The 26646-nt window shown below is 40.6% G+C and overlaps 1 protein-coding gene across 2 annotated transcripts in view; it reads right to left on the bottom strand.

Moving 5' to 3' along the window:
• LOC148869576 (ENHANCED DISEASE RESISTANCE protein (DUF1336)) overlaps window positions 1-26646 on the bottom strand; it is a 143073-nt gene that overhangs the window by 96377 nt on the left and 20050 nt on the right. For both annotated transcript variants that reach the window (XR_016107843.1, XM_088972529.1), the window contains exons 6-8: window positions 25094-25170; window positions 21046-21171; window positions 15355-15389 (exon numbers count right to left, since the gene is read on the bottom strand). Coding sequence is in view for 1 of the 2 variants with exons in the window: in XM_088972529.1 (XP_088828655.1) it covers window positions 15355-15389; window positions 21046-21171; window positions 25094-25170 (238 nt within the window). In the remaining variant the exon portion in view is untranslated. The remainder of the gene's footprint in view (window positions 1-15354; window positions 15390-21045; window positions 21172-25093; window positions 25171-26646) is intronic.

The raw sequence follows: 26646 nt of genomic DNA, 5'->3' as shown, positions 1-26646 counted from the left end.
TCCACCACCTCCCAAGTACCATTTGCATGTAGAGCATCCATTTCGGTTTCCATGGCATCTCTCCATTCTGGAATCCCAATGGCTTCTGAGACAGACTTAGGAATGGGTTTAGAAGCAACAGAAGAAAGATAGGCAAAGTATGAAGGAGAAAGCAGGTCATAAGAAAGGTGTTTGGAAATGCAGTGTGCAGTACATTTCCGCTTCCCTTTCCTAACAGCAATGGGGACATCAAGGTCTGGGAATGATGATTCCAAAGGAGTTGAAGCAGTACCTGTTATCTCATCTGTGATTGGGAATGTATGAACTTCATCTGTTGTAAAGGAAAACACTTGCTCATTCCTGGATCTCTGCCTTTGATACTGTAGAGAAGATGGGCCGAATGGCCCATAGACTGTCATTTCATGTTATGTTATGTTTCTCTCTGTTGTGGGCCTTATTCTGGGCCCATACTCTGTAATATTCTGTTTTTTGTATTTTCCTGCTCACTCAAGGGCCTTTCTATAATTTGTCAAAGATTAACTTATTAATAAGATGTTTAGAGTGTTAGAGAGGGGATATGTTCGAACCTCTTACTCTCTAACACTCATTGCCGCCAGCTCTCTCTTCTCTTCCTCTCTTGTTTGTTCATTTTCTGGTTTGCATCTAATCTCAAACAGTTCCATACATCAAGTGGGCTGTTTTTCAACTTGGTATCAGAGCAGGCCATTGCTTGGCGTGTCCCTCATGTGGTTCTAGTTCAGCCAACTACATGAGGAGGTTCTAGAGCTGAAAGTTTACAGTCATCCGCCTGGTTCTTGGAGGTCATTGGAAGGTGCCCAAGTTTCTATACACTTGGAGAAGGGTTCGGTGACCAGGAAGAATCAGAGAGCAAGTTGTTTGGCCTGATTTGAAATCAGAGAAAAGGACTTTTGAAGTTATCTCAGAGAACAAGTGTTCGGCCTGGTTTATAGTTCAAACCAGAGACTCTCTTGCTGTAAGTCTTTTCTCAGTCCTTTGCTGAGTTATTTTTTGTTGTTTGGGAGGACTATTAAAGCATTCAAAGCCCACATACATTCGGCCCACTGTTGCTGGACTGTTTTTCTGGGTTGTTTTGGAAGTGCTATTCGGCTGATTATTGGACTGCCGAGCTGCTGAAACTGATCTAAAACTAAGTGGCACTAGTCTCATCTTCATCCCAGCCTCTTCTTGGACCTATACTGAACACCTTGAAGTGGTTTCTTCTAGTTAACAGTAGGCTGTTAACTACTGCACACTGAGTGTTCGACGAAAGGTCTCGTAAGGACTGTGGCCCTGTTTTCTTCTCTTTGGGACAACGGCTGTTGAGAACCTGAAATACCTTGTGATTAGAGGTTTGTTGGGTGTCCTTTAAAGGGTGAAACAGTAAAGAAAAACTACCACCGAACTGGACTGTCACAGTTATCAAGTCTGAACTGATTCTGTGAGCTAGTTGTTGTTGCCTATTCAGCTCAAACTAAACTCATCAAGACCCCAGTACCTTGAGAAACCTATTAAAAATCCTAATTGGAGCCTTTACATGATGGATTTCTCAAGCCTTGAAAACAAGAATGCTGCTGAATATGGACAGATTTTGGGAACCCCAACTGATTCTATGCTGGCTGTAACTACAATTAAGCTTGATGGGACCAACTACTTGGCTTGGTCACAATCAGTGAAAATCCACATTTGTAGCAAAGGAAAATGGGGTATTATTTCTGGGAGCAAGAAAGCTCCTCCAGAGGATGATCCATCTTATGAGAGATGGGTACAAGAAAACTACACAGTGATTGGGTGGCTTGTGAACTCAATGCAGCCACTGATTAGTCAGCATTATCTGTGGATGAACTCGGCTAAAGAAATCTGGGATAGTGTTGCAGAAACTTACTCCCAGAATTTGAATGTTACCAGAGCTTACAAACTGAGAAGTGATGTGAAGAATCTAAGACAGGGGGAGAAGTCACTTGAAGCATACTTCTCGGCCCTAAAATCTATATGGCAAGAGATTGATTTGATAGAGGCCGTGACATGGGATACCCCTAAGGATGCTGAAACATATAGGAAATTGGTTGAAAGGAATAGGGTCTTTGAGTTCTTGACAGGGCTGAATTCTGAATATGACATTACAAAGCAAAACATCTTGTCCAAGGAAGATGTTTCATTGTCTCAAGCATATGCTTTGGTCAGCAGTGAAGAAAGCAGGAGGCAAGTGCAGGTTCAAGGGGTCAGTATCAATGATCATTTTGCAAATATGGGAATCAAACCCAAAGGGGTTACAGAAGCCCCAGTGGCACAGGAAAGAAGGAGGTGGTGTGTGAATATTGCAAAAGCCGAAACACACTAAGGACAAGTGCTGGAAATTGCATCCCAGTCTTGTCCCTATCCGATTCCAGAAGAAGAATGACAGTAGAAAGACAGGAAGTGCACATTCAGCCACAAATACAGATACAGAGTTTGAGTCTGCAAGTGCACAATTGGCAGCCATGAAAGCTGATTATGAGAAGTTTGGAAGGATGATCAGCCAGCTTGAAGGTGTAACTTCATCATCCAACCCTTCTGGAAGTCTAGCCACCTCTGCATTTGCTCACTCAGGTATAAGGGCTTCTACTAAACATGCATCTACCTCAGGTAATCCCAAGACCCCTTGGATCATTGACTCAGGTGCTTCTGATCACATGACCAACCTTTCCACTTTGTTTGTGTCATATGATTTGCTTCCTGGTCGTGACAAAATCACCTTAGCTGATGGTTCTCTTGCCCCCATTTCTGGCAAGCGAACTGTCAAACCTACAGACTCTTTACTTTTATCTTCCACTCTTCATGTACCTAAGTTAAATACCAACTTGTTATCTGTAAGTAGCTTGACCAAGTCATTGAATTGTTGTGTAACCTTTTTCCCTTCTCACTGTGTGTTTCAGGACCTGAAGTCTCGGAAGGTGATTGGGAGTGGCCATGAAGCGAATGGAATATACTTGCTCGATACCCCTGGCCAATGCTTTGATCATCCCAAGAATGCTGCTTTTGGTTCTACTTCTTCAGAGTCAGTCAGTCAAATTATGTTGAGTCATTGTCGGTTGGGTCATTTACCTTTTTCTGCTTTAAGTCATTTGCTTCCCAAACTGTTTAAGGGAGTCAGTGTGTCCAGTCTCAATTGTGAGTCATGTCAGTTGTCAAAGCATTGTAGAAAAAATTACCCTGTGAGCAATAAAAGATCCTCTTTTCTTTTTCATATTGTACACTCTGATGTGTGGGGGCCTTACCACTTATCCTCTATGGGGGGCTACAAATACTTTATCCTGTTCATTGAAGACTTTTCTAGATTCACTTGGATATACTTAATGAAATCCCGAGATGAAGTCCCGAGACTTGTGAGGCAATTTCATGAGCTTGTTTTGACTCAATTTGGTACCAGAATTAAGGTTTTCAGATCTGACAATGCAAAAGAGTATTTTGAGAAGAGCTTATCCTTGTATCTCTCTGACATGGGGGTTATTCACCAAAGCTCCTGTGTTAGAACCCCTGAACAAAATGGAGTTGCTGAGAGAAAAAATAGACATATTGTTGAAGTTGCAAGGAGCCTTTTATTTGCCTCACATGTTCCCACAAGATTTTGGGGTGATGCTGTACTTACTGCTACCTATCTCATAAATCGTATGCCATCCAGGGTTTTAGGTTTTAAATCCCCCTTCAGTCTTCTTCATCCAGATAAGGATCTCTTCCCAATTCCTCTTCGTGTGTTTGGTTGTACCTGTTATGTTCACATTCCAAGTGTGCAGAGACACAAGTTTGAACCAAAAGCCCACAAATGCATCTTCCTCGGTTACTCCCCCACACAAAAGGGTTATTGTTGTTTTGATCCAAAGACTGGCACCAGACATGTCTCTATGGATGTTACCTTTGATGAACTTTCTCCTTTTTATGGTTCCTCTCAGGAAGGACATTGTCAACAGGGGGAGAGTCTGTCACAAGTTTTTGCTCTTCCCCTTCCTGTCCCAGTTCAGTCTCTTGACAAATCTGTATCCTCACAAAATGAATCAAAGGAGGATCAGCCACTTCATTCCTCTTGTCCTAGTGCTCCTATTTCTTTACCTCCTCGTCCTACCCATAATCCCAAAGTGTATCAAAGGCAGAGATCCAGGAATAAGCAAGTGGTTTCCCTTACAACAGATGAGGCTCATACCCTCCCAATCACAGATGAGATAACAGGTATTGCTTCAGCTCCCTTGGAATCCCCCTTCCCAGATCTTGATGTCCCCACTGCTGTTAGGAAAGGAAAGCGGAAGTGTACTGCACACTGCATTTCCAAACACCTTTCTTATGACCTACTTTCCCCTTCATATTGTGCCTACCTCTCTTCAGTTGCTTCTAACCCCATTCCTAGGTCTGTATCAGAAGCTCTTGGGATTCCAGAATGGAGAGATGCCATGCAGGCTGAAATGGATGCTCTACATGAAAATGGTACTTGGGAGGTGGTGGATTTGCCTGAAGGGAAGGATCCAGTTGGATGCAAGTGGGCTTTTACCATTAAATACAGGGCTGATGGGACTATTGAGAGGTACAAGGCCAGACTTGTTGCAAAGGGCTACACACAGACATATGGGATTGACTATCTGGAGACTTTTGCCCCTGTTGCTAAGACGACATCTGTGAGGGTTCTTTTATCTCTGGCAGCTCACTTTGATTGGCCTCTCTATCAGTTGGATGTAAAGAATGCATTTCTGAATGGTGACTTACATGAGGAGGTCTACATGTGTCTTCCTCCAGGAATGTATGGGAAAGATATGCAAGGAAAGGTATGTAAACTGAAGAAATCTCTTTATGGCCTCAAACAATCTCCTAGAGCCTGGTTTGAGAGATTTAGAGCTGCACTTGTTAAATTCGGCTATGTTCAGACACAGTCAGATCATACTCTTTTTGTGAAGAAAAGTGGGTCTCTAGCAGTGTATCTCATTGTGTATGTTGATGACATTATAGTGACTGGTGATGATGCCTCTGGCATTCTGGGCCTTAAGTCTTTCCTCCGTACAGAATTTGAGATTAAGGATCTGGGGGAGTTAAGATATTTCCTTGGCATAGAAGTTTCCAGATCCAGGGATGGGATTCTTATTTCCCAGAGGAAATATGTCCTTGATTTGTTGTCTGAAACTGGAAAATTGGGTGCAAGACCAGCTGCAACTCCTATTGATATGAGTCACAAACTTTCAGCTTCGGATGGAACTTTGTTGGAAGACAAAGGGGTCTTTCAGAGACTTCTTGGGAAGCTTTTGTACCTGTGCATGACTAGGCCAGATATCGCGTATGCTGTCAGTTGCATTAGCCAGTTCATGCATGCTCCTAGAGATACTCATATGGCAGCAGCAGAACGGATTTTGTGCTATCTGAAAGGCTCTCCAGGAAAAGGAATTCTATTTGCCAAACATGGTCATCTGAAACTTGAAGCCTATACTGATGCTGATTGGGCTGGAAATATTGATGATAGAAGATCTACTTCAGGGTATTGCAGTCTGGTGGCTGGTAATGTTGTCTCTTGGAGGAGTAAGAAACAAACAGTTGTGGCTCGATCCTCCGCAGAAGCAGAATATAGAGCCATGGCACATGGAGTCTCGGAATTATTGTGGCTAAGGTCCTTAATGGAAGAACTTGGGGTAGATCATGACAAACCCATGATGTTGTACTGTGATAATCAGGCTGCCATCAACATTGCTCACAACCCGGTACAACATGATAGAACCAAACATATTGAGGTTGATAGACACTTTATTCGTGAAAGAGTCTCCTCCGGTGAAGTGTGTCTTCCATTCATTACTTCTAAAGGACAACTGGCAGATTTTCTCACCAAGGGCATTTCCAAGGCAAGGCTTCAACATGACACTGGCAAGCTGGGCATGATTAACATCTATGCTCAGCTTGAGGGGGAGTGTAGAGAAGATGGGCCGAATGGCCCATAGACTGCCATTTCATGTTATGTTATGTTTCTCTCTGTTGTGGGCCTTATTCTGGGCCCATACTCTGTAATATTCTGTTTTTTGTATTTTCCTACTCACTCAAGGGCCTCTCTGTAATTTGTCAAAGATTAACTTATTAATAAGATGTTTAGAGTGTTAGAGAGGGGATATGTTCGAACCTCTTACTCTCTAACACTCATTGCTGCCAGCTCTCTCTTCTCTTCCTCTCTTGTTTGTTCATTTTCTGGTTTGCATCTAATCTCAAACAGTTCCATACATCAAGTGGGCTGTTTTTCAACTGATACACTTTGGGATTATGGATAGGGCGAGGGGGTAAAAAAATAGGGTCCCTAGGACAAGAGATATAAAGTGATTGATCCTCCTTTGACTCATTTGGTGAGGATACAGGTTTGTCAAGAGACTCAACTGTGACAGGAAGAGGAAGAGCAAAAACTTGTGACAAACTCTCCCCCTATGGACAATGTCCATCTTGAGAGGAACCATAAAAAGGAGAAAGTTCATTAAAGGTAACATCCATAGAGACATGTCGGGTGCCAGCCTTTGGATCAAAACAACAATAACCCTTTTGTGTGGGGGAGTAACCAAGGAAGATACATTTGTGGGCTTTCAGTTCAAACTTGTGTCTTTGCACACTTGGAATGTGAACATAACAGGTACCCCCCAAATACCCTGGATGGCATACGGTTTATGAGATAGGTAGCAGTAAGTACAACATCACCCCAAAATCTTGTGGGAACATGTGAGACAAACAAAAGGCTCCTTGCAACTTCAACAATATGTCTATTTTTCCTCTCAGCAACTCCATTTTGTTCAGGGGTTCTAACACAGGAGCTTTGATGAATAACCCCCATGTCAGAGAGATACAAGGATAAGCTCTTCTCAAAATACTCTTTTGCATTGTCAGATCTGAAAACCTTAATTCTGGTACCAAATTGAGTCAAAACAAGCTCATGAAATTGCCTCACAAGTCTCGGGACTTCATCTCGGGATTTCATTAAGTATATCCAAGTGAATCTAGAAAAGTCTTCAATGAACAGGATAAAGTATTTGTAGCCCCCCATAGAGGATAAGTGGTAAGGCCCCCACACATCAGAGTGTACAATATGAAAAAGAAAAGAGGATCTTTTATTGCTCACAGGGTAATTTTTTCTACAATGCTTTAACAACTGACAGGACTCACAATTGAGACTGGACACACTGACTCCCTTAAACAGTTTTGGAAACAAATGGCTTAAAGTAGAAAAAGGTAAATGACCCAACCAACAATGACTCAACATAATTTGACTAACAGACTCTGAAAAAGTAGAACCAAAAGCAACATTCTTGGGATGATCAAAGCATTGGCCAGGGGTGTCGAGCAAATATATTCCATTCGCTTCATGGCCACTCCCAATTACCTTCTGAGACTTCAGGTCCTGAAATACACAGTGAGAAGGGAAAAAGGTTACACAACAATTCAATGATTTGGCCAGGCTACTTATAGATAATAAGTTGGTATTTAATTTAGGCACATGAAGAGTGGAAGAGGGGCAAGAGAACCATCAGCTAAGGTGATTTTGTCACGACCAGGAAGTAAATCATATGAAACAAATAAAGTGGAATGGTTGGTCATGTGATCAGAAGCACCTAAGTCTATGATCCAAGGGGTTTTCTGTTTACCTGAGGTGGATGCATGGTTAGCGGAAGCCCTTATACCTGAGTGAGCAAATCCAATGGTGGCTGGACTTCCAGAAGGGATGGATGATGAAAATACACATTCAAGTTGACTGATCATCTTTCCAAACTTCTCATATTCAACTTTCATGGCTGCCAACTATGCACTGGTAGACTCAACCTCTGTATCTGTGCCTGTGGCTGCATGTGCACTTCCTGTCTTTCTACTATCATTCTTCTTCTAGAATCTAATAGGTATAAGATTGGGATGCAATTTCCAACACTTGTCATTTGTGTGTTTCGGCTTCTTACACTATTCACACACCACTTCCTTCCTTCTTATGCCACTGTGAGCTTCTGTAATCCCTTTGGGTTTAATTCCCATATTTGCAAAATGATCATTGATACCAACTCCTTGAACCTGCACTTGCCTTCTACTTTCTTCATTGCTGACCAAAGTATATGCTTGTGACAATGAAACATCTTCCTTGGACAAGATGTTTTGCTTTGTAATATCATATTCAAAATTCAGCCCTATCAAGAACTCAAAGACCCTATTTCATTCAACCAATTTCATGTATGTTTCAGCATCCTTAGAGGTATCCCATGTCACAGCCTCTATCAAATCAATCTCTTGCCATATAGATTTTAAGGTTAAGAAGTATGCTGCAAGTGACTTCTCCCCCTGTCTTAGATTCTTCACATCACTTCTCAGTTTGTAGGCTCTAGCAACATTCAACTTCTGGGAGTAAGTCTCTGCAACACTATCCCAGATTTCTTTAGCCGAATTCATCCATAGATAATGTTGACTGATCTGTGGCTGCATTGAGTTCACAAGCCACCCAATCACAGTGTAGTTTTCTTGTGCCCATCTCTCATAAGATGGATCATCCTCTGGAGGAGCTTTCTTGCTCCCAGAAATAAAACCCCATTTTCCTTTACTACAAATATGGATTTTCACTAATTGTGACCAAGCCAAGTAGTTGGTCCCATCAAGCTTGACTGTAGTTACAGCCAGCATAGAATCGGTTGGGGTTCCCAAAATCTGCCCATATTCAGCAACATTCCTGTTTTCAAGGTTTGAGAAATCCATCATGCAAAGTTCGGTGGTAGTTCTTTCTTTACTGTTTCAGCCTTCAAAGGACACCCAGCAACCTCCAATCACAAGGTATTTCAGATTCTAACAGCCGTTGTCCCAAAGAGGAAGAAAAAATACCACAGTCCTTAAGAGACCTTTTGTCGAACACTCAGTCTGCAATACTTAACAGCCTACTGTTAACTAGAAGAAACCACTTCAAAGTGTTCAGTATAGGTCCAAGAAGAGGCTGGAATGAAGATGAGACTAGTATCACTTAGTTTTAAAACAGTCTCAGCAGCTTCCCAACCCAATAATCAGCCGAATAGGACCTCCAAAACAACCTAGAAATTTCTGAGTAGAATCAGTCCAGCAACAGTGGGCCAAATGGAGGAGGGTTTTAAATGCTTTAACAGTACTTCCAAACAACAAGAAATAACCCAACAAAGGACTGAGAAAAAACTTACAGTAAGAGAGTCTCTGGTTTGAACTATAAACCAGGCCGAACACTTGTTCTCTAAGATGACTTCGAAAACCCTTTTCTCTTATTTCAAATCAGGCCAAACAACTTGTTCTCTGATTCTTCCTGGTCACCGAACCCTTCTCCAAGTGTGTAGAAGCTTGGGCACCCTCCATTGACCTCCAAGAACCAGGCGGATGACTGTAAACTTTCAGCCCTAGAACCTCTTCATGTAGTTGGTTGAACTAGAACCACATGAGGAACACGCCAAGCAATGGCCTGCTCTGATACCAAGTTCAAAAACAGTCCTAGAAGTAGGGACTGTGTTTGAAACAAAGAAAACTAGCAAGAGAAGATTAGAGAAGATTAGAGAAGAAGAGAGAGCTGCGGCAAGAAGGGTTAGAGGATGAGGTATTCGAACTTAACCTCCCTCTAACTCTCTAATACTCTTTTATTAAGTTAATCTTTTAGTAATTACAAGAGAGGTCCTTAGTTGGACAAGAAATTACAAAAGATGAACATAAAAGAGTATGGGCCCAGAATAAGGCCCATTACAGAGAAGAACATAAAGATAATATACAGTAACAGCCTATGGGCCACTCGGCCCATCTTCTCTACAGTTCTCTCATGAAAAACAGGGTTGGATGAGATATGGAGTGCAGCTTGATTGTCACAGTACAATCTCATAGGTTTATCCATGTGGAACCCAATTTCTTGTAGGAGATTCCTCAACCACACTAATTCACAGGTTGTGTGTGCCATGGCCCTGTACTCGGCTTCAGCACTGCTTCTGGCCACAACCGTCTGCTTTTTACTCTTCCACGTCACGAGATTTCCTCCAAGAAATGTGCAATAGCCTGTAGTAGATCTTTTGTCATTCACCGAGCCTGCCCAGTCTGCATCTATATACCCAACTACTTCAAGTTTTCCTCCTGGTTTATACAATAGTCCATGGCCTGGAACTCCCTTCAGATATCTTACAATTCTAAGAAATGCATTCCAGTGAGGTATACGAGGTTTCTACATGAATTGGCTCACCACACTGACTGCAAAGGAGATGTCGAATCTCGTGATAGTCAGATAGTTCAGCTTCCCCACTAATCGTCTATACCTTCCAGGATCTTCAAATACTTCTCTTGTATCACTACTCAACTTAACATTTGGTTCCATAGGGGTCTCAGCCGGTTTTGCACCTAACAGTCATGTTTCTTCTAGTAGATCAAGAACATATTTTCTTTGGCACAGATTTACACCTTGTTTTGACCTGGCAACTTCTATTCCCAAGAAATGTTTTATGTTCCAAGGTCTTTTGTTTGAAAATGATTTTGCAAAAATACCTTTAGTTTGCCAATCCCCAATTTGTCACTGCCAGTAATGACAATATCATCCACATAGACCACTAATAAAATCTTCCTAGCTTCTGAGTCATAGCTGAACACTGAGTGATCAACCTGGCATTGCTTCATTCCAAAACTCTTCACCACCTCACTAAACTTCCTGAACCAAGCACGCAACGATTGTTTCAACCCATAAATTGCCTTCTTCAGTTTGCACACTTTACCATCCTCCCCCTAAGCAACAAACCTAGGTGATTGCTCCATATATACCTCCTCCACAAGGTCACCATGAAGGAAGGCATTTTTTATGTCAAGCTGAAACAGAGGCCAATCATACATAATTGCCAGGGAAATTAGCACTCGAATAGAGCCAATCTTAGCCACCGGAGAGAATGTCTCCATGTGGTCCACTCCATACAACTATGAGTAACATTTAGCAACAAGTCTGGCCTTCAGATGCTCCACACTACCATCTGGTAAGTATTTCAAAGTATACACCCATTTACAGCCCACAACGTGCTTACCAGGTGGGAGAGTAGAGAGTTCCCACGTTTGAGTATGTTGAAGAGCAAAAAATTCCTCCTCCATTGCCTGCCGCCACCCAGGTGAACTAAGAGCTTCTTGGACATTGTTAGGTATGGAAATAGATGACAAAAGTGAAACAAACTGACGATGTGAGGTGGAAAGACGAGATAACGAAACAAAATTGGAAATGGGATGGACGGTAGAACTGCATTTACCTTTCCGTAAGGCAATGGGTAGGTCAAGGTCTGAGGGTTCAACAACAGGAGCCATGATAGGATCCGCAGATGAGGTAGAAGCTGGAGGAGGGGCCGGTGTCATTCAACGTGTATACACTTGTCGGATCGGTGGCCGTTCAGTGTCATCCAATAGTAGCATCTAGAACTGGATCACTGACAGAAAGAGGAAGAGGAAGAGGAAGTAAGGGTGGAGACGAAGGTGCTTCAGGTCTTGAGAAGAAGGGGACAGACTCAAAAAAGGTGACATCAGGGCAGACATAGCACTTTCGAGTAATGGGATTATAACACTTGTGTCCTTTTTGAGTCCGAGAGTAGCCAAGAAAGACACATTTAATGAAGCGTGCATCTAGCTTGTCTATTCCAGAACTCAGATTGTGGACAAAGCACACACAACCAAAGATAGAGAAGGGGGACCGACCATGAAGAATGAAAGAGGGCATCCGATTAATGACGAAACATGCAGTGAGTACAGCATCACTCCAAAACCGTTTAGGAACATTCATATGATGAAGAACAGACCAAGCAGTTTCAAGGAGCTGACGGTTCTTTCGTTCAGCCACCCCATTTTGTTGAGGAGTGAATGCACATGAGGTTTGATGAATAATGCCATGTTGTTCTAAATACTATTGAAATGAAGTAAGAAAGTATTCATGACCATTATCTGAACGGAGAACCTTGATTGGAACACCAAATTGTGTATGTATTTCAACATGGAATTTTTGAAAAATGGAAAATAATTCACTCCTTTCTTTCATTAAGTAAATCCATGTCATTTTTGAACAATCATCAATAAAAGAGACAAAATACTTGTACCCATTATAAGACTTATTTTGATCGGGCCCCAAACATCTGAATGAACCAAAGAAAAAGGACTCAACATACGACTCTCAACTCTAGGACTGAAGGAAACATGACGATGTTTCCCAAACTGACATGACTCACATTGCAAAACTGACAAATGACTCAAAGACGGAACTAATATCTTGAGAGCCTTGAGAGAAGGGTGTCCCAGTCGGCAATGCCACTATGGAGGAGTAAGTGAAGTCCGAAGAGCAATTGAAGATCCACCACCGTCAAGATAGTACAATCCACCAGCTTCATGCCCCCCACGAATCTTCTTCCCCGTCGTGAGATCCTGAAAAACACAAGTGGAAGGATAAAAGGTAACATAGCAGTTAAGAGCCTTGGTTATTTTACTAATAGACATAAGATTGAATGGAAACTTAGGTACATATAAAACAGATGATAAAGAAAGAGAAGCCATATCAACATTACCAACACCACAAATGGGAGATGAAGACTCATTGGCAAGTGTAATAGTTTGTGATGTGGAAATTTCAGAAAGAGAGGAGAACACACCTGGAGTCCCGGTCATGTGATCAGAGGCTCCAGAGTCAACAATCCAGGGAGAGGTTTTAGATGACATGCAAGCAATACCTGAGTGGGCAAGAGTGGTAGTGGTATGCTGTGAAGTGGTTTGAAGGAACCGGTCATACTCATCACGTGGTACACTCACCATCTCCCTCCCAGAAGTAGATGTAGATGTGGAAGGAGTTAGGTCTGCCTGTTTACTGTCACTGATATCAACCTCACCAGCTATAGCATGATTAGCCCATTTAGAAGAAGGGCCATGTAGATCATAACAAAAATTCACTGTGTGTCCTTCCCTGCCACAATGAGTACACTTCCTTGCAAAGTTACTCTTCCCTCTGCCACGGCCTCCCCCTGAGTCACGACCACCACCCCGGCCAAACATGAAACTGCCACGGCCTCCTCGGGAGGCATGTACTCCCCCTCTTGTACCACATCCACTTCCTCTAGCTGTCACAAGTGTTGATCTATCAAACTGTGTGGGATTCTCTATCTATCCCAAAGAAATCCTACGAAGTCGTGAGAATACTTCCTCAAGTGTAGGAAGAGTAGAGCTCCCTGATATTTGGGCTCTAACTGGTTCATACTCCAATTTCAACCCCACTAAGAATCTTGTAACATCTAGTTGTTCTCTCTGTTGTTGCTGAACTTTAACATCTGAAGTGAGGGGATGATAGACATTGAGTTCATTCCTTATATTCTTCATGCAGGCATAGTACTCTTCTAGTGTTTTGTTTCCTTATTGCAAATCAAAGTATTCCTGATAAAGTTGATATACCCTTGTTGTATTATCTTGTCCCATATATCCTTAGCCGTATCTAGGAACATGAAGTTGGCACTAATTTTGGGTTCCATACTATTCCATAGCCAAGTCATGATTTGAGCATCCTCTTGTTCCCAATCATCAAACCCTGGAGAGTCAGCCGGTGATTTATCATCTTTTACATGCTTCACTTTCCTCTTTGCCTTGAGGAAAACTTCGACTGATTTTGGCCCATTGGAACATAGTTCTCCCCATTCAGTTTAATTGAGGTCATCTATACACCTAGGTAGTCAGAGGGAACCACCACACTAGGTTTCTGATCATTACACCCATCTCCCATTGCTGCCATGATACTCTTTCGCCGTTGCCTCTAACCTGAATTCTCAGCTACAAACTGAGTGCTGTTATTAGAAGTGACGTTCCAGCTCCTATAGCAGCCCCTAAACACAACAATGGGTACACATGCCTTGTTCTTGTTCACACTACTACTGATTTCACAACACCACGAGCCACATAAACATCAATTTAACACTTACTAATCACATGCAAGCCCTCTTACAGCCACTCAATAAAGATTGTGCATCACAAGCACCACCACATAGTCATATCTGTTACACCCAGTACAGACCTGTTTAACATTTTTAAGAGGAAACTACACGACCACAAAGAACTCGGCTAGGTCACTGCATTACACTTTACACCACTCGGCCACTTACAGTAGCCCTTACACCACTCAGCAACTTACAGCAGTCCCTACACCATTCGGCTACTGTACACACAGCCCGTTCTTGGGGTTCTCTCCAAGAACTAGGGCAACAGTGAACCTAGTTCTCTAGGTTCTGATCAGTACTAGCAGGTTCTTGAAGGTTTTCTACCCAGAAATACCAGCAACACAAGGAGAAGAGATAACCGACATTCCTTTTAGAGTCTCAACCAACCATTCACTGCTGAAGCTGCTTTTCTTAATGAAGAAGGTTATGCGCAGCAGAGAGAGACGAGCTGAGGTGTTTCAGACCTAGGGCAAACCAGTTCTCTCCATTGACGGCCCAGAAACGAAGGAAGAGAGGTCACGAGCCCTGCTGAGATGTTTCACGAACTGAAGTAGGTCAGGAACATGGCTTTGATACCATGTTTGGACTGCTGCTACAGTAACCCGAACCAGCAAGAGGAGGAAGAAGAAGAGGGAAAAGAAGAGAAGAAGAAGAAAGAAAAGAAGGGACTGTCGAATCTGATGGGTAAACCCTATCAGTCGACCCCTTAATAGTTATTAGTCTCTAATCACATTTACAAAGACTAAACTGCCCTTACTTAAGTGTGGGGCAGAGTGTCTCTAATAAGACTGCCACATAAGTAAAAAACTTAACAGAGATAAGATGACTAAACTACCCTTATTCGGCTCACTTTAACATGAGTAATGAATTCAATTTTGATTATCATATATATATATATATTACGAAAATGTATTTTTATATTCTATATATAATATAAGAATATACTATATATTATAAAAATATATCATATGCATTTATATTTATATCTATAAAATATAAAAATATATTCAGTTTTGAGCTTTCTAGCCGAATTCGAGCTCACTGAATATGTAACCAAACCGAGCTCAAACTGGAAAATATAGTTTGAATCGAGCTCGAACTTGAACTCAAACCTACTAGTATTTTAGTCAAGCCAAGCCAAGACATTCCAAAGTTTGGCTCAGCTCGACTCGATTGCACCCCTAATAGAGGGTTTATACAAGTCAAGACATGTAGTTGTAATGTGAATATGGGGTAGGGAAGGCAGTTGAGGCTAATCCTCTTTGCTGGTTCACAATCCTCTTGTAACATGTTTTTCTTTCACTTATTAAAATTTGGAAGTTGCCAGTCAAAAAAAATATTTGATAAGTCTACTTTATATTGCAAAACATGAAGCACATGATACAAGATCTAATACATGAAATTCAAATGAGATGGCAGCTACCTTAAAGTTGGTCACATCCTCGAATATTCTTATACCTAAAAACACGAAATGAAATTATTTAGAATAGGCACATATAAAATCCCCTCCCCCTCCCCTCAAGAAAAATGAACAAAATAAATAACATATGGATATGTCCAAAGAAAAATCCTAACATTACCTACTCCATGTATCATGTATAGTACATATGGTTTCATCAAATAAGTTCGGAGAATTGAGTTAGATGGTTAATATTAAGAAAATGCACATTTATTTTGTCCGAGTATTTGAGGATAGTTTTGTCACTTTTCTTAAGTTGTTGTGCACCTTGCCAAGGGGCACTTTCTACACAAATGGAGAAATGTCATAATTTAATATATCAGGAAAAGGCCAATAGACCATCTGAAGTTAAGCCAGGAGTGTAGGGACTCTGTTTCTAGTTTACATGGAGGAAGCTCAGAGAAGGATCTGGGAGCAGGGGTTACGAGTAAAGCTAGGATGGAGGCGGGGGTAGAGGAGGTGGAGGGCAATCACAAGGTTTGGAAAGAAAGGGGATAGGGAAGAAAGGAACGGTCTTCAAAAAGTTGAGGGCAAGCAGGTCTCTGATTCAGAGAATGGAAGTCAAGTCGAGGACCATAGGATTGACACTAGTTATTGGGTCTCGGAAGTGTTTGTTGGAAGGTTGGGAGTTGATTTGGATCGCAGGGGAAAAGAGGTGAGTGTAGCGGACAATAGTGAGGATTCAGAAATCCCAAAGAAGACAAAATATTCAAGCAAACTCAAAGTAGTGCATATCACAAAAGTTTTCTCAAGGCTAAAGAGGGCCTTGTGGGAGATGGAATTACAAGTATAAAATGATCTACAAAAGAAGAAGGATTAAACTAAGTTCTTCGAGTCAGGAGAAATCTTGCTCGGTTTCTTCATTCTCATCCAATGGGGTCAAAAATAAACCTCGTCAAGATGGTTCTAACTAGGAGAAGTTGATCAATATGGACTTGTCAAAGAAAGTTGAGAGGGATGAATCTGATTCAAGTGAGGTTCCTCCTGAGGAGGATCCAAAGGATAAGGACATGAAGAAAGGTGGCATGGATTTGGATTTGAAGACTCTAGTCGATAGAGAGGTGGAAGTTGGTAAATCCCTGGGCTTGTTCTTTTTAAGGGGGTGGGGGGAGGGGAGAATGTTGTAAGGAAAGCCTTGGAAGCTTATGAGAGACAAAGGAGAAAAGAAAGCTTGAGAAAGGTCTCCGAAGAGTTGGGGGGAGAATCTTGGGGTAAGGAGGGAGGCCAAGAAGAGCTCAGTGAGGTGGAAGATTGACCTGTGGCTTTGTAGGTGAATCGCTTCTTTGGCACTGTTGTTGCAGAAATGATGTGCTTCTCTTGCTTTCTCTGTTTTTGTTGTTTTTGTTGGTTGGTCGTAGTTGTGTGGTCTGGGGATGTTATACTAACACCTGCTCTGAGGTTGTATTCAGTTTCTTTTTTCTTTTAATAAATTTTTATCCTTTTACTTATCAAAAAAATATTGTTTTCTAGAGTAAATATCTCATATTATTGGATTATCAGCCAATTCCTTGGTTAGGGGGTTATAGGCAGGACCAAGATGTATTGACCTTAGCCTATCCATGTTATCATTACTTTTTCAGGGGTAAAACGGATTAGCTTATTTGGATGTTTTGGGCAGACAATTAGCAAGCCCAGGTGTTCCCAGTTTCTCCTTTGGAAAGAGTTGTAAGTTGTAAACTTCAAAGATAAATAGTATAACAGCAAGAAATAGGGTGTAGAAGTTGTAGGAAGGAGAAGAGAGAAGATAAGGAAGAGAGAGAAAACAGGAATTAGTTGGGAGGCCAAAAGAACCTTACAGACTCCCAAGACATCCATTTATATATTAACTTAGCTTTACAAGGAATGGACTAATATACCCCCTGCTGCCCTAAAAGGGTGTAGACCCAACTGACTTAAAAAACAACTTAAAAAAAATATATATATATAAGCTAGGCCTATTAAGACATAAGGCCCACTAACAAAAGAGAATAATAAAGAAACTAATAAAAGACACTAGGCCCAGCCCCAAAATCAGCTGGCCATACACTACAGCCCATTACACCTTAAACTCGACAGAAAGGTTTGACATGGTTGCATTTTCCACTTCATGCTACCTCTAATAGATAGAAATTTGCAGGTCAGACAGGCTGAGCCTTCAAGGTTAGGCAACAAATGGTCATCCCTAAAATTGATTTCAAGCATATCTATGGAGTCCATTGTCCTTTATTGATTTTTGACTGTAAAAGATGTCAGGGGTATGGGCTAGTTGTCAGGAAGATGCTTTTAGGATGCATTAGAGATTGTGGATAATATTTCATGAAGATTTTTTGGACATATAGTGCTATTCCGATATTTCTTACTTGTAAATTGTCTCATTCTTATGAATGATGTCTTTGCAGAGAAAACCTTTCATATTCTAGCTTGGAGAAATAAACATACAAAAGAACAGAACAAATCAATTAAATATAGAATTCTTGAAAAGAGAGTTTCATTAACATTTCTTTACATATCTCAACTTTACAATAATGAAAAATACAAAATACAATAAAAAAATTTTACAACATCACATTTCCCTTTTTCTTTTGTACAAATAAGATTATTGATACAAATATTTCCTTCCCACTCCTTTTTCTTTACAATAAGCTGTATTCAGTTGGATGAAATAACCCTATTCTAGATGGCACCATTCTTCTGGCTGTTGCATTTGGAAAGGGAACTGTGATTAGTCAAATTAGACAATCAGATTATAAATGAATGTTATCCCTCCTTTCTCCAATCTTCAGATTTGCATTTATAGGGAGCCATAATGAACTATTGTGGAGCAAGGCTGTAGACAGTTTAATCACTAACTTGCTTTGGTAAAGGAACCATAACCAAACAAGTAGAAGTACTCAATTATAGATGGTTTCTTTTCCTCTACTTCCTTTCTTGCAAGTAAAATTTAGAGATTGAATGAAAGAGAGAAGGGGAAAACTAAATAATATAAGATAGAATGCATATTTGAAGAAGATATTTGCAGAGAAGATTCCCTTCACCTACCCATGAATGTGCTCTCTTTTTCCCTTCCTTTTTCTTTCTTCTTTTTTCTCCACAAGAGTTCTTTTCTTCTCTTTTCACTATTAACTTCCTAAGACTCTCTAAGACTCTGGTTGTTAAGAAATCTTTTCTCTAGATGAGGAGCCTCCCTCCAAAGAACTTAAATAGGGATTGGGTTGGTTACCCCTCCCTATAGGTGAAAGACACCTGGCCTCCTACTTAAAGAGAGAGAAAACCGGTATAGAATACCTCTTTAGTCCAAATGGGCTCTAGTTAGCCTGCTAGCCCTTGGGCTGTAGAAATGATCCCAACCCATTTAATTAGGTTGTAAACAATCTTAAAGTTGTTGGATTTCATGGGCTTATGATTAAGTCCATTCTCTTTCTTGAGGAAAGACAAGGATACGCATAGATTCCTCCTATTACAAAATTCACTTCAACAAACTAGTATTCAAGTGTTTCTCTTGACTTCAAGAAGATCATTCCCTGACCAAGTTCAGATTTTAATAGGTAATTCACTAAGTTCTAATCTTTCAGAGTTAATTAATTAGAAGTTAGAACAGAGCCATAAAAACAAAATTTACAAGAAAAACTCATCATACAAGTCTTTTTCCATGATATGCTCTCAACCAAGGAACCAACATGTACTATGGCTACAGAAATACAATTCAAGTATTTCTCTTGAGGAAAGACAAGGATACGCATAGATTCCTCCTATTACAAAATCCACTTCAACAAACTAGTATTCAAGTGTTTCTCTTGACTTCAAGAAGATCATTCCCTGACCAAGTTCAGATTTTAATAGGTAATTCACTAAGTTCTAATCTTTCAGAGTTAATTAATTAGAAGTTAGAACAGAGCCAAAAAAACAAAATTTACAAAACAAACTCATCATACGAGTCTTTTTCCATGATATGCTCTTAACCAAGGAACCAACATGTACTATGGCTACAGAAATACAATTCAAGTAGCTAAAAATGATTTCCTCAGTTTTGTCAGGTATAATGTTTGCAATGGTAACTCAGTCCTATTTTGGGAGGATACTTGGGTGGGAGAGGCTCCATTGAAGGACCTTTTCCCTTCTTTGTTCTCTGTTTCAAGGTACAAAAAGCATTTTGTGTCAAAGTTTTTTTCCATTATGAATGACCCATTAACACCAAATTGGGACTTTGGGTTTCATAGAGGTTTAAGGGAAGAGGAAATTGTGTCTCTCACAGATCTTCTAAGTCCACTTGATACAGTATGTTTGGACCCTTCTGAACCTGATATTCGGATTTGGACACCCCAGCGGAATGGATCCTTTTCATGCGCTTCTTTCTTTAAATCCATTACTCAGTCTACCCCCAATCAGCCTTTCCCTTTTAAGGAAATTTGGTGCAGGCCTGTTCCCCCTAAGGTTATGGCTTTTTGCTGGGAAGTGTATTATAGGAAAATAAACACCTTTGACGCTTTACAAAAGAGAAGACCTTTTCTCTGTCTCTCACCTTCCTGGTGTATTCTTTGCAGGTCACATGGTGAGGACTGTAACCATATACTAATATCTTGTTCATTTACTGCAGAGTTATGGGAATGGCTCTTCTCATTGTTTGGGTGCAGGTTGGTTAGGCCAGCAGATGTAAGTTTGTTCTTTGATCCTGCTTTCTTCCCTTGGCGGCACAGAAGAGGAAGAATTATGTGGAGGTGTGCAAGAGCAGCACTGATTTGGTCTGTGTGGGAAGAAAGGAATGCCAGAATTTTCCAAGCGAAGGAGAGAAGTCCAGAAGAGATGAAGGACTGCATTCTAAATAGGGTGATCTTATGGCTAAAATCACTGGACCTATTCCATCAATTCTCATTCAATGATGTGTGGAGGAATTGGTTAGCAGTGGCTAATTGCCCATCCATAAAGACTAAAGTGAGCATGGCTTGGGAATGTGGTTGGTAATCCTGGTCCGTCAGGGTGGGAGGGGGGTACTGAGGAATGAGAGTGGGAATGTGGTTCTTATTTTCTCAGGACCCATAGGAGTTGGAAACTCTACTAGGGTGGAACTTGCTGCCACTATCCAGGGAGTACAGTTAGCAGTGCAGATAGGTGTTGAACAGTTGATAATAGAAAGGACTCCAAGTTGGTAGTGGGCTGGGTACAAAATCCGGAATCTGTAGTGTGGTGTTTTAAGAATGAAATTAAAAAGTTCAACTGCCTAACAAGAAGCTTGACAGTGAGAATACAATGGGTGGGGAAGTCAGCTAACTCTATGGCTGATAGTCTTGCAAAGCAAGGGGTAAATAGGGAAAGTTTGTATTGGGCTCAATTGTAGACTGAATCTGTTTTCTATCTTTTGTCTTTCTTCCTACTGGTAGGAGAGGACGCAGCTCGTGCCTCTCCAAGGGAAGCTTGTAACTGCACTAGTTTTTATTAATGAAATTGATCCTTTTTAATTATCAAAAACAAGAGTAGCTAAAAATGGTGTTTAGCCAATGAACAGTCCTAGGTTTATGATTGTACTGAAGCACACATATGCTACGGATCTTATGTATCTACAATGGGATACATGAAGCTTTTCAAATACAACCTTTGTGGAGCAAACAAAGAAGTGTAAGCAAGACAATAATCTATCACAAAGACGGAACCAGAAAAAACCATGACAGCTATAAGGAATACCATTAATTGTGCGAACACATTTCCATTCATGTGGTTCAATTGCATCATCCACATTCCCTCCAAAATATCTGTCTGACACGAAACTGTCCCCCAAACCTGATGACCGGCGGAGAAGTATTTCTGGGCCTACAATTGCAAAAGAAAACAGAAAATGGCAGCAACTCAATACCATTACTCTACAAGTCCATATATACATACTCTAAATGTAAAACAAGGTGAATTAATGTGTCTCAATGCTAAGGATACAGGATTTACTTATGCTCTATTATGTGTCTACACAGTAAAGACAGTAAATACTGATAAAAACAAAAAAAAAAAAAAGCTTTATTAATATAGAAGAATGGATGGAGAAACTTTGTGCAGCCACTGTGTGCAAATGAATGCCAAAGGTATGCTAACTTTGTGCAGCCAGTCTGCTACCCTCCCCAACTTTAAATCTGATGTCTTTGAAAATGAGGAAGGCGTGCCAAAATACCTTTCCACACACTAGTGCCATAGGATAGGTGAGAAGGGAGAGTAAACCAACCCAACAGGGAGCTGCCATATCCTCTATAACTTGCCTCTGCAACTGATTATCCTCCACACCGAACCTCCACAGCCATTTACTAAGCAAAGTATCATTCACCCCCCTCCCAAGGGTCCTCACACCCACACGCCACACCCCCACAATCCTTGGGAAAACAAATGGAATCCCAAACTGCCAAGTGGAGCTTCTTTCCTTGCTGGGCCCTCCCAAAGGAAATCCTTTCTTGATTTCTCCAAAGTACTAGCAACTGAGGCTGGTAAAAAGAACAGAGAGAGAGAGAGAGAGATAATAGGTAGGCAATCTAGAAATCACACCCTGAATTGACATTAACCTCCCACCTTTTGACAAGAAACAACCCTTCCAGCTGAAGAGCCTTCTCTTACATTTCTCAATAACTGGGTCCCATAATGCAGCAGATCTGTAGTTGGCACCAAGGGGAATCCCTAGATATTTTGTTGGCAGCTCTCCCACCTGACCAAGAGTGCTAGCAAGCTCACCAATATGTGGCACCTCCCCTACTGGGACAATATGGCTTTTCTGGAGATTTACTTTTAATCCAGACACAGCTTCAAAACAGATCAGCAAACATATAAGGAACATCAAATCAGACTGCCTTTCCCTTCCACACACTAGTTCCCTGGAGATTTGCTTTTAAGTCTCTTAACCTTCTCTTATTTGATTTATGTAGTTGTTTGCTATGGTCTATTTAACCTTAAACATGCATTATACTTCTAACAATTCCTTGAAAGTTTATTAACTAATTCCATGTCTTTAGATTTCCCAAATGTCTTAGCAAAATTTCCCCATATCTGCATGGCAGAATGTCCATCAATACCGGAATTGTGAGCCATTGTCAAAATATCACCTACTCCTAGCAGTCAAGCAACATGTACAAAAAATGAGTATACTAGAGATGTGAATGTTAAGATAGACAAATGATAAGAACAGAAGAAGAAGAAGAAGAAGAAGAAGAAGAAGAAGGGGAGAAACATCACCTGATGTTGTGTTACCCTATAGATATAGAAACTTCAGTAGGGTTCTAATCTGAAACCAAGAAGCATCAAGAGAAAAGACAAGAGAAGCTAAAAGGGGTGTCAAGAATGATCAACTACTCCCTAAAAGGCGACATGCTGCAACAGTATACTGGAGGGTACAACCATATACAGCCAATTTACAGATACACCTGTTCATGGGTGGGGCGTGGGCTGGGCTTTTGCCAAAATTTTAATAGGCCTGGCCTGAATCCCAAGCCCGAAGCCTGGCCTGTTAACAGGTCTATTTACAGACCCCCCCCCCCTTGCATGCTGGTCCCAACTATCTACACTTCTAGAGTCTTAGCATGGACATACTGGACCAGACCTAACCTCCATCATTTTTCACACAAAGTAGCCACTTGCAGACTCAAACCCACATACACACACTTGTCAGCATGAGATTTTACCATCACAGTAACAGCCACTTAGTAAAACAGTAAAACCTGAAAAGAAAGGATAAAAAATGGGCATATTGATTGGAACCTAGGGGTACCCAATAGTTAATAAAATGAGGGTAGGTGGATTAATAGAAGACCATACATGGCACCAGTAAGAAGCAGTGTTGTAAGACTTGGCCCGGACCGGATGGTCGGACCATGAAAACAAGGAACCAGTGGCCTTTCCGGGTCCCAGTTAAAGGACGGTTTTGGCGGGTTTATGGGCTGAATAGGCAAACCGCCTGCTTAACTGGTAAAACCAGGGATCCGCAGGGCATTCTGGTTGTTAGTCCAGTTCAAATCTCACAATACAAATAAGAAGTGATCTATTGCAAGTTGAAAAGTCTAAACTAGGGACAAACCAAAAAGAGCACATGTTAAAGTATTGAGAAATGATTTGAGGGCTCACAGTTTAAAAATTGACATGGTGACCCCATAAATTGGGAATGATGAAACAATTTAACACTGATAAATAGAATAGAATGATGAAACAAGAATCATGTAGCTGAACCCATAAAGTTGGAATAATACTTAGTTGAGTTGAGTACAACTAGTATTAAATCCTTCAATTTGCTGCACTAGGAACAGGTTATGAAAATACTCTCAATCACAGCTTACAAAGCCTTTCTTCCCAAGCTAGTCTTCTGGACAGAAGGCCCTAGATTAGTTAAAAAGACATTAGGCCCTAATAATGATTCATTAGGCATTTAATGGGCCTGTAGTAGTGCTCATTTAATGAGACAGCAGGGCCTAAAAGAATTAAATTTGTATTAATTAACAAGACTTACATAATCTTATGAGGTGTCCTATTTTTCGTATAAGAGGGATGCCACCTGTTCCATCATAAAAAGAGGGTTCATCTAGCCACTTTAAGTGAGGTGAAACATGGCACCCTAAAAAGAGAGGGTTCTTTTCCCTCCGTTAGCCATTTTAAGTGGGGGGACACAAGTCACCTTAAGAAAAATAGGGTTCTTTTCCCTTAAGCCATTCTAAGTAGGGTAACACATGGCACACTAAGAAAAGATGGGTGGGGAATTACCTAACCACCCCCCTCCTCTATATATACCCCTTTCCTTATAGGAGAGAGGACTAATGCCATTCGATGGGCTAATGCTATTATGTTTATAGGATTTCTAGCTACAGGAGACAAATGAAAGGAGAAAGAGAGGAAGATAGGGACATGAGGAACAAAGAAAGAAGAAGACAAACATAGAGAATGGAGTGTTCCACCTCCACCCATTCACAATGATATTCTACAACCTCCTTTATGAGAAGGACTATACCTATTCTTTCTACTCCTCTCACCCCTCTCTTTATTTATTTATTTATTTATTTATTTTTCTTCCTTGTCTCACATTTAAACAGATGTAAGGAGACAACCATCTACAGCCTTGTCCATGAAATTTGGCTGATTATGGTTCCTCACTCCATTTTAACCCATGAAATCATCACTTTGTGTGAGGGAGAAAACCATCTACAACCTTGTTTAGAAAATTTAGCTGATTATGGTTCCTCACACCATGATAGAAAATCATTATTTAAAGGCCATCTACAGCCGTATTCATGAAATATAGCTTATTATCGTCCCTACTTAATTGTTATGTATAGAAAAATTTTATTTATTCATATTTGTTGGTTCTCTCAAATAAAGAGGGAATATATGCCAGAATTTTCCTTTGAAAATTCTCTAGTGAAATTCTACTTAGTTTATTCCAATCATTACACTTCTAAACCAGAATCAAGAGGTTTTCTTTGACCTTAGCAGAGATGTTAAAGGAATATCTACATGATATTCTAAATAGGACTTACCCAAATATAAAAATGCTCAGTTATTAATCTAATTGGGTAAATTATGTTATGTGAGAAATCATACTAAAATTTTTTCCACTAACAACTACCCCATGGCAAATGATAAATCAAACCAAAATGTCCAATACAAATATTAGTTCAAATGTCACCAAAGACCCATATATAATACTAAATGGCATCGCCACCAAAAAAATAGTGTATAATTTAATGATATTGTTGAACATGATAATTATACAATTCACCTTTTCCAATTCTTATAAGTTTTTTCAATCCATGTGCATACCGCCTAATTCGAGGCCGATGTCCTTCAAGGTTGAGCCTGCCACAACAAAAGAGCAAAATGATATAAGAAATTACTAGTTGATAAAAATAAAAGCCAAATTTTGTATACAATAATGAAACAACAACAAAATTAAGCACCCAGCATGTGTACCATAAACAAATGGGTGGAGATTGTCACCCAACATGTGTACTAGACAAATGGTTGTGGAGATTTCCCTTTGAAAGAGACAGGCTATGGACAAGGTAATTGAAAGCAATCATGGGCTGGAAAGAAATGGCTGGGATGCAAAGCTTTTTCCCCATTCATCCTGGGTCAGCAGGTCACTGACCAAGTCAATGGTTTTTGGTAAACAATGGTTCGGGGGTGAAACGGAACCGGTTTTCTAGACAGTTTCCAGGCTGAATGGTCCAACCATCCAAGTCAACGACGGCTCGGAAACCATGCCCTACAATTTATTTTTTCTCATGCTGCAGGGAATAATCTACTATAACTACTAGAGAGACCGGTATGGACAGGTCTAGAAGATGGACAGTCAAGTAACAGTCCAGGAAGTTTTTTGGGCTGTTGACAGCAGAAAGGCTGCAGCTCAAGGCTCTACCATCACATCTAAACTAGTTTTCAGAGAATGTTAACAGTGAAGACACTGTCCTTGGACTGTTACAACCTTGTTGTAAGCTATTAAGAGTTTGTTTTTTTTTTCTCTCATCTTCTTTGAGAAGAACTTATGCTGAACTGCAGTAAGTTTACTATGTCTTCAAGCACCAATGAAGTGACCTCTGAAGAGAACAGGTCAGGATGGGGTTTCTTTAAAATGGGGATCCCAATTACCCTAGTTTTCAAATTATAAATGTGAAATTGGATGAATACAACTTCAAGGAATGGTCCATTTCAGCAAAGCTACATATTACAAGTTCTGGACTGTTGGGATATACCAATGATAGATTAAGGAGCCAATGTTGGAAGAAAACACATGGAAAGTAATGTAGGGAGAACACTACAGTCATGTCATGGTTGTTGTCTTCCATGATACCTAAGATGGCCAAAATAGTTAGCATTATCCCACAGCTTACAAAATATAGAAAAGCTATCTAACACCTATGGACAAAACAAAAATAATGCAAGGGTGTACAGGTTGACTCAACATATTGTAGCATTGAACCAAGGAAATATGTCAGTTGCAACATATTTTGCTACCCTTGAGGGCCTTTGGGAGGAGCTGGACCATCACCTTATCGTTGATTGGAAGGACTCCAAAGATAAGGAGATGTACCTAAAACAAGTTGAAGAAGGAAGGGTGTTTAATTAGAACATTAGGTCTCAGATTTTAGGAAGGGAGGAATTTCCTAGCCTGCAGCATGTGTTCTATTTAATTAGAAATGAAGAGATTAGGAGGAAAGAAATAAAGATGGATGGATCTACTCAGCAGGTTGAACATTCAGCCCTTGCTTCATCTACTCAAAAAGAGGGAAAGGGGGGAGATAAGACGAATCTGAAATGCTCACACTGTGGGGG

Source organism: Nelumbo lutea, chromosome 2 (genome assembly GCF_056320005.1).
Source record: "Nelumbo lutea isolate HS-2025 chromosome 2, American lotus-T2T, whole genome shotgun sequence".
NCBI classification, from domain to species: Eukaryota; Viridiplantae; Streptophyta; class Magnoliopsida; order Proteales; family Nelumbonaceae; genus Nelumbo; species Nelumbo lutea.
This window is presented reverse-complemented; position numbering and strand designations above follow the sequence as displayed.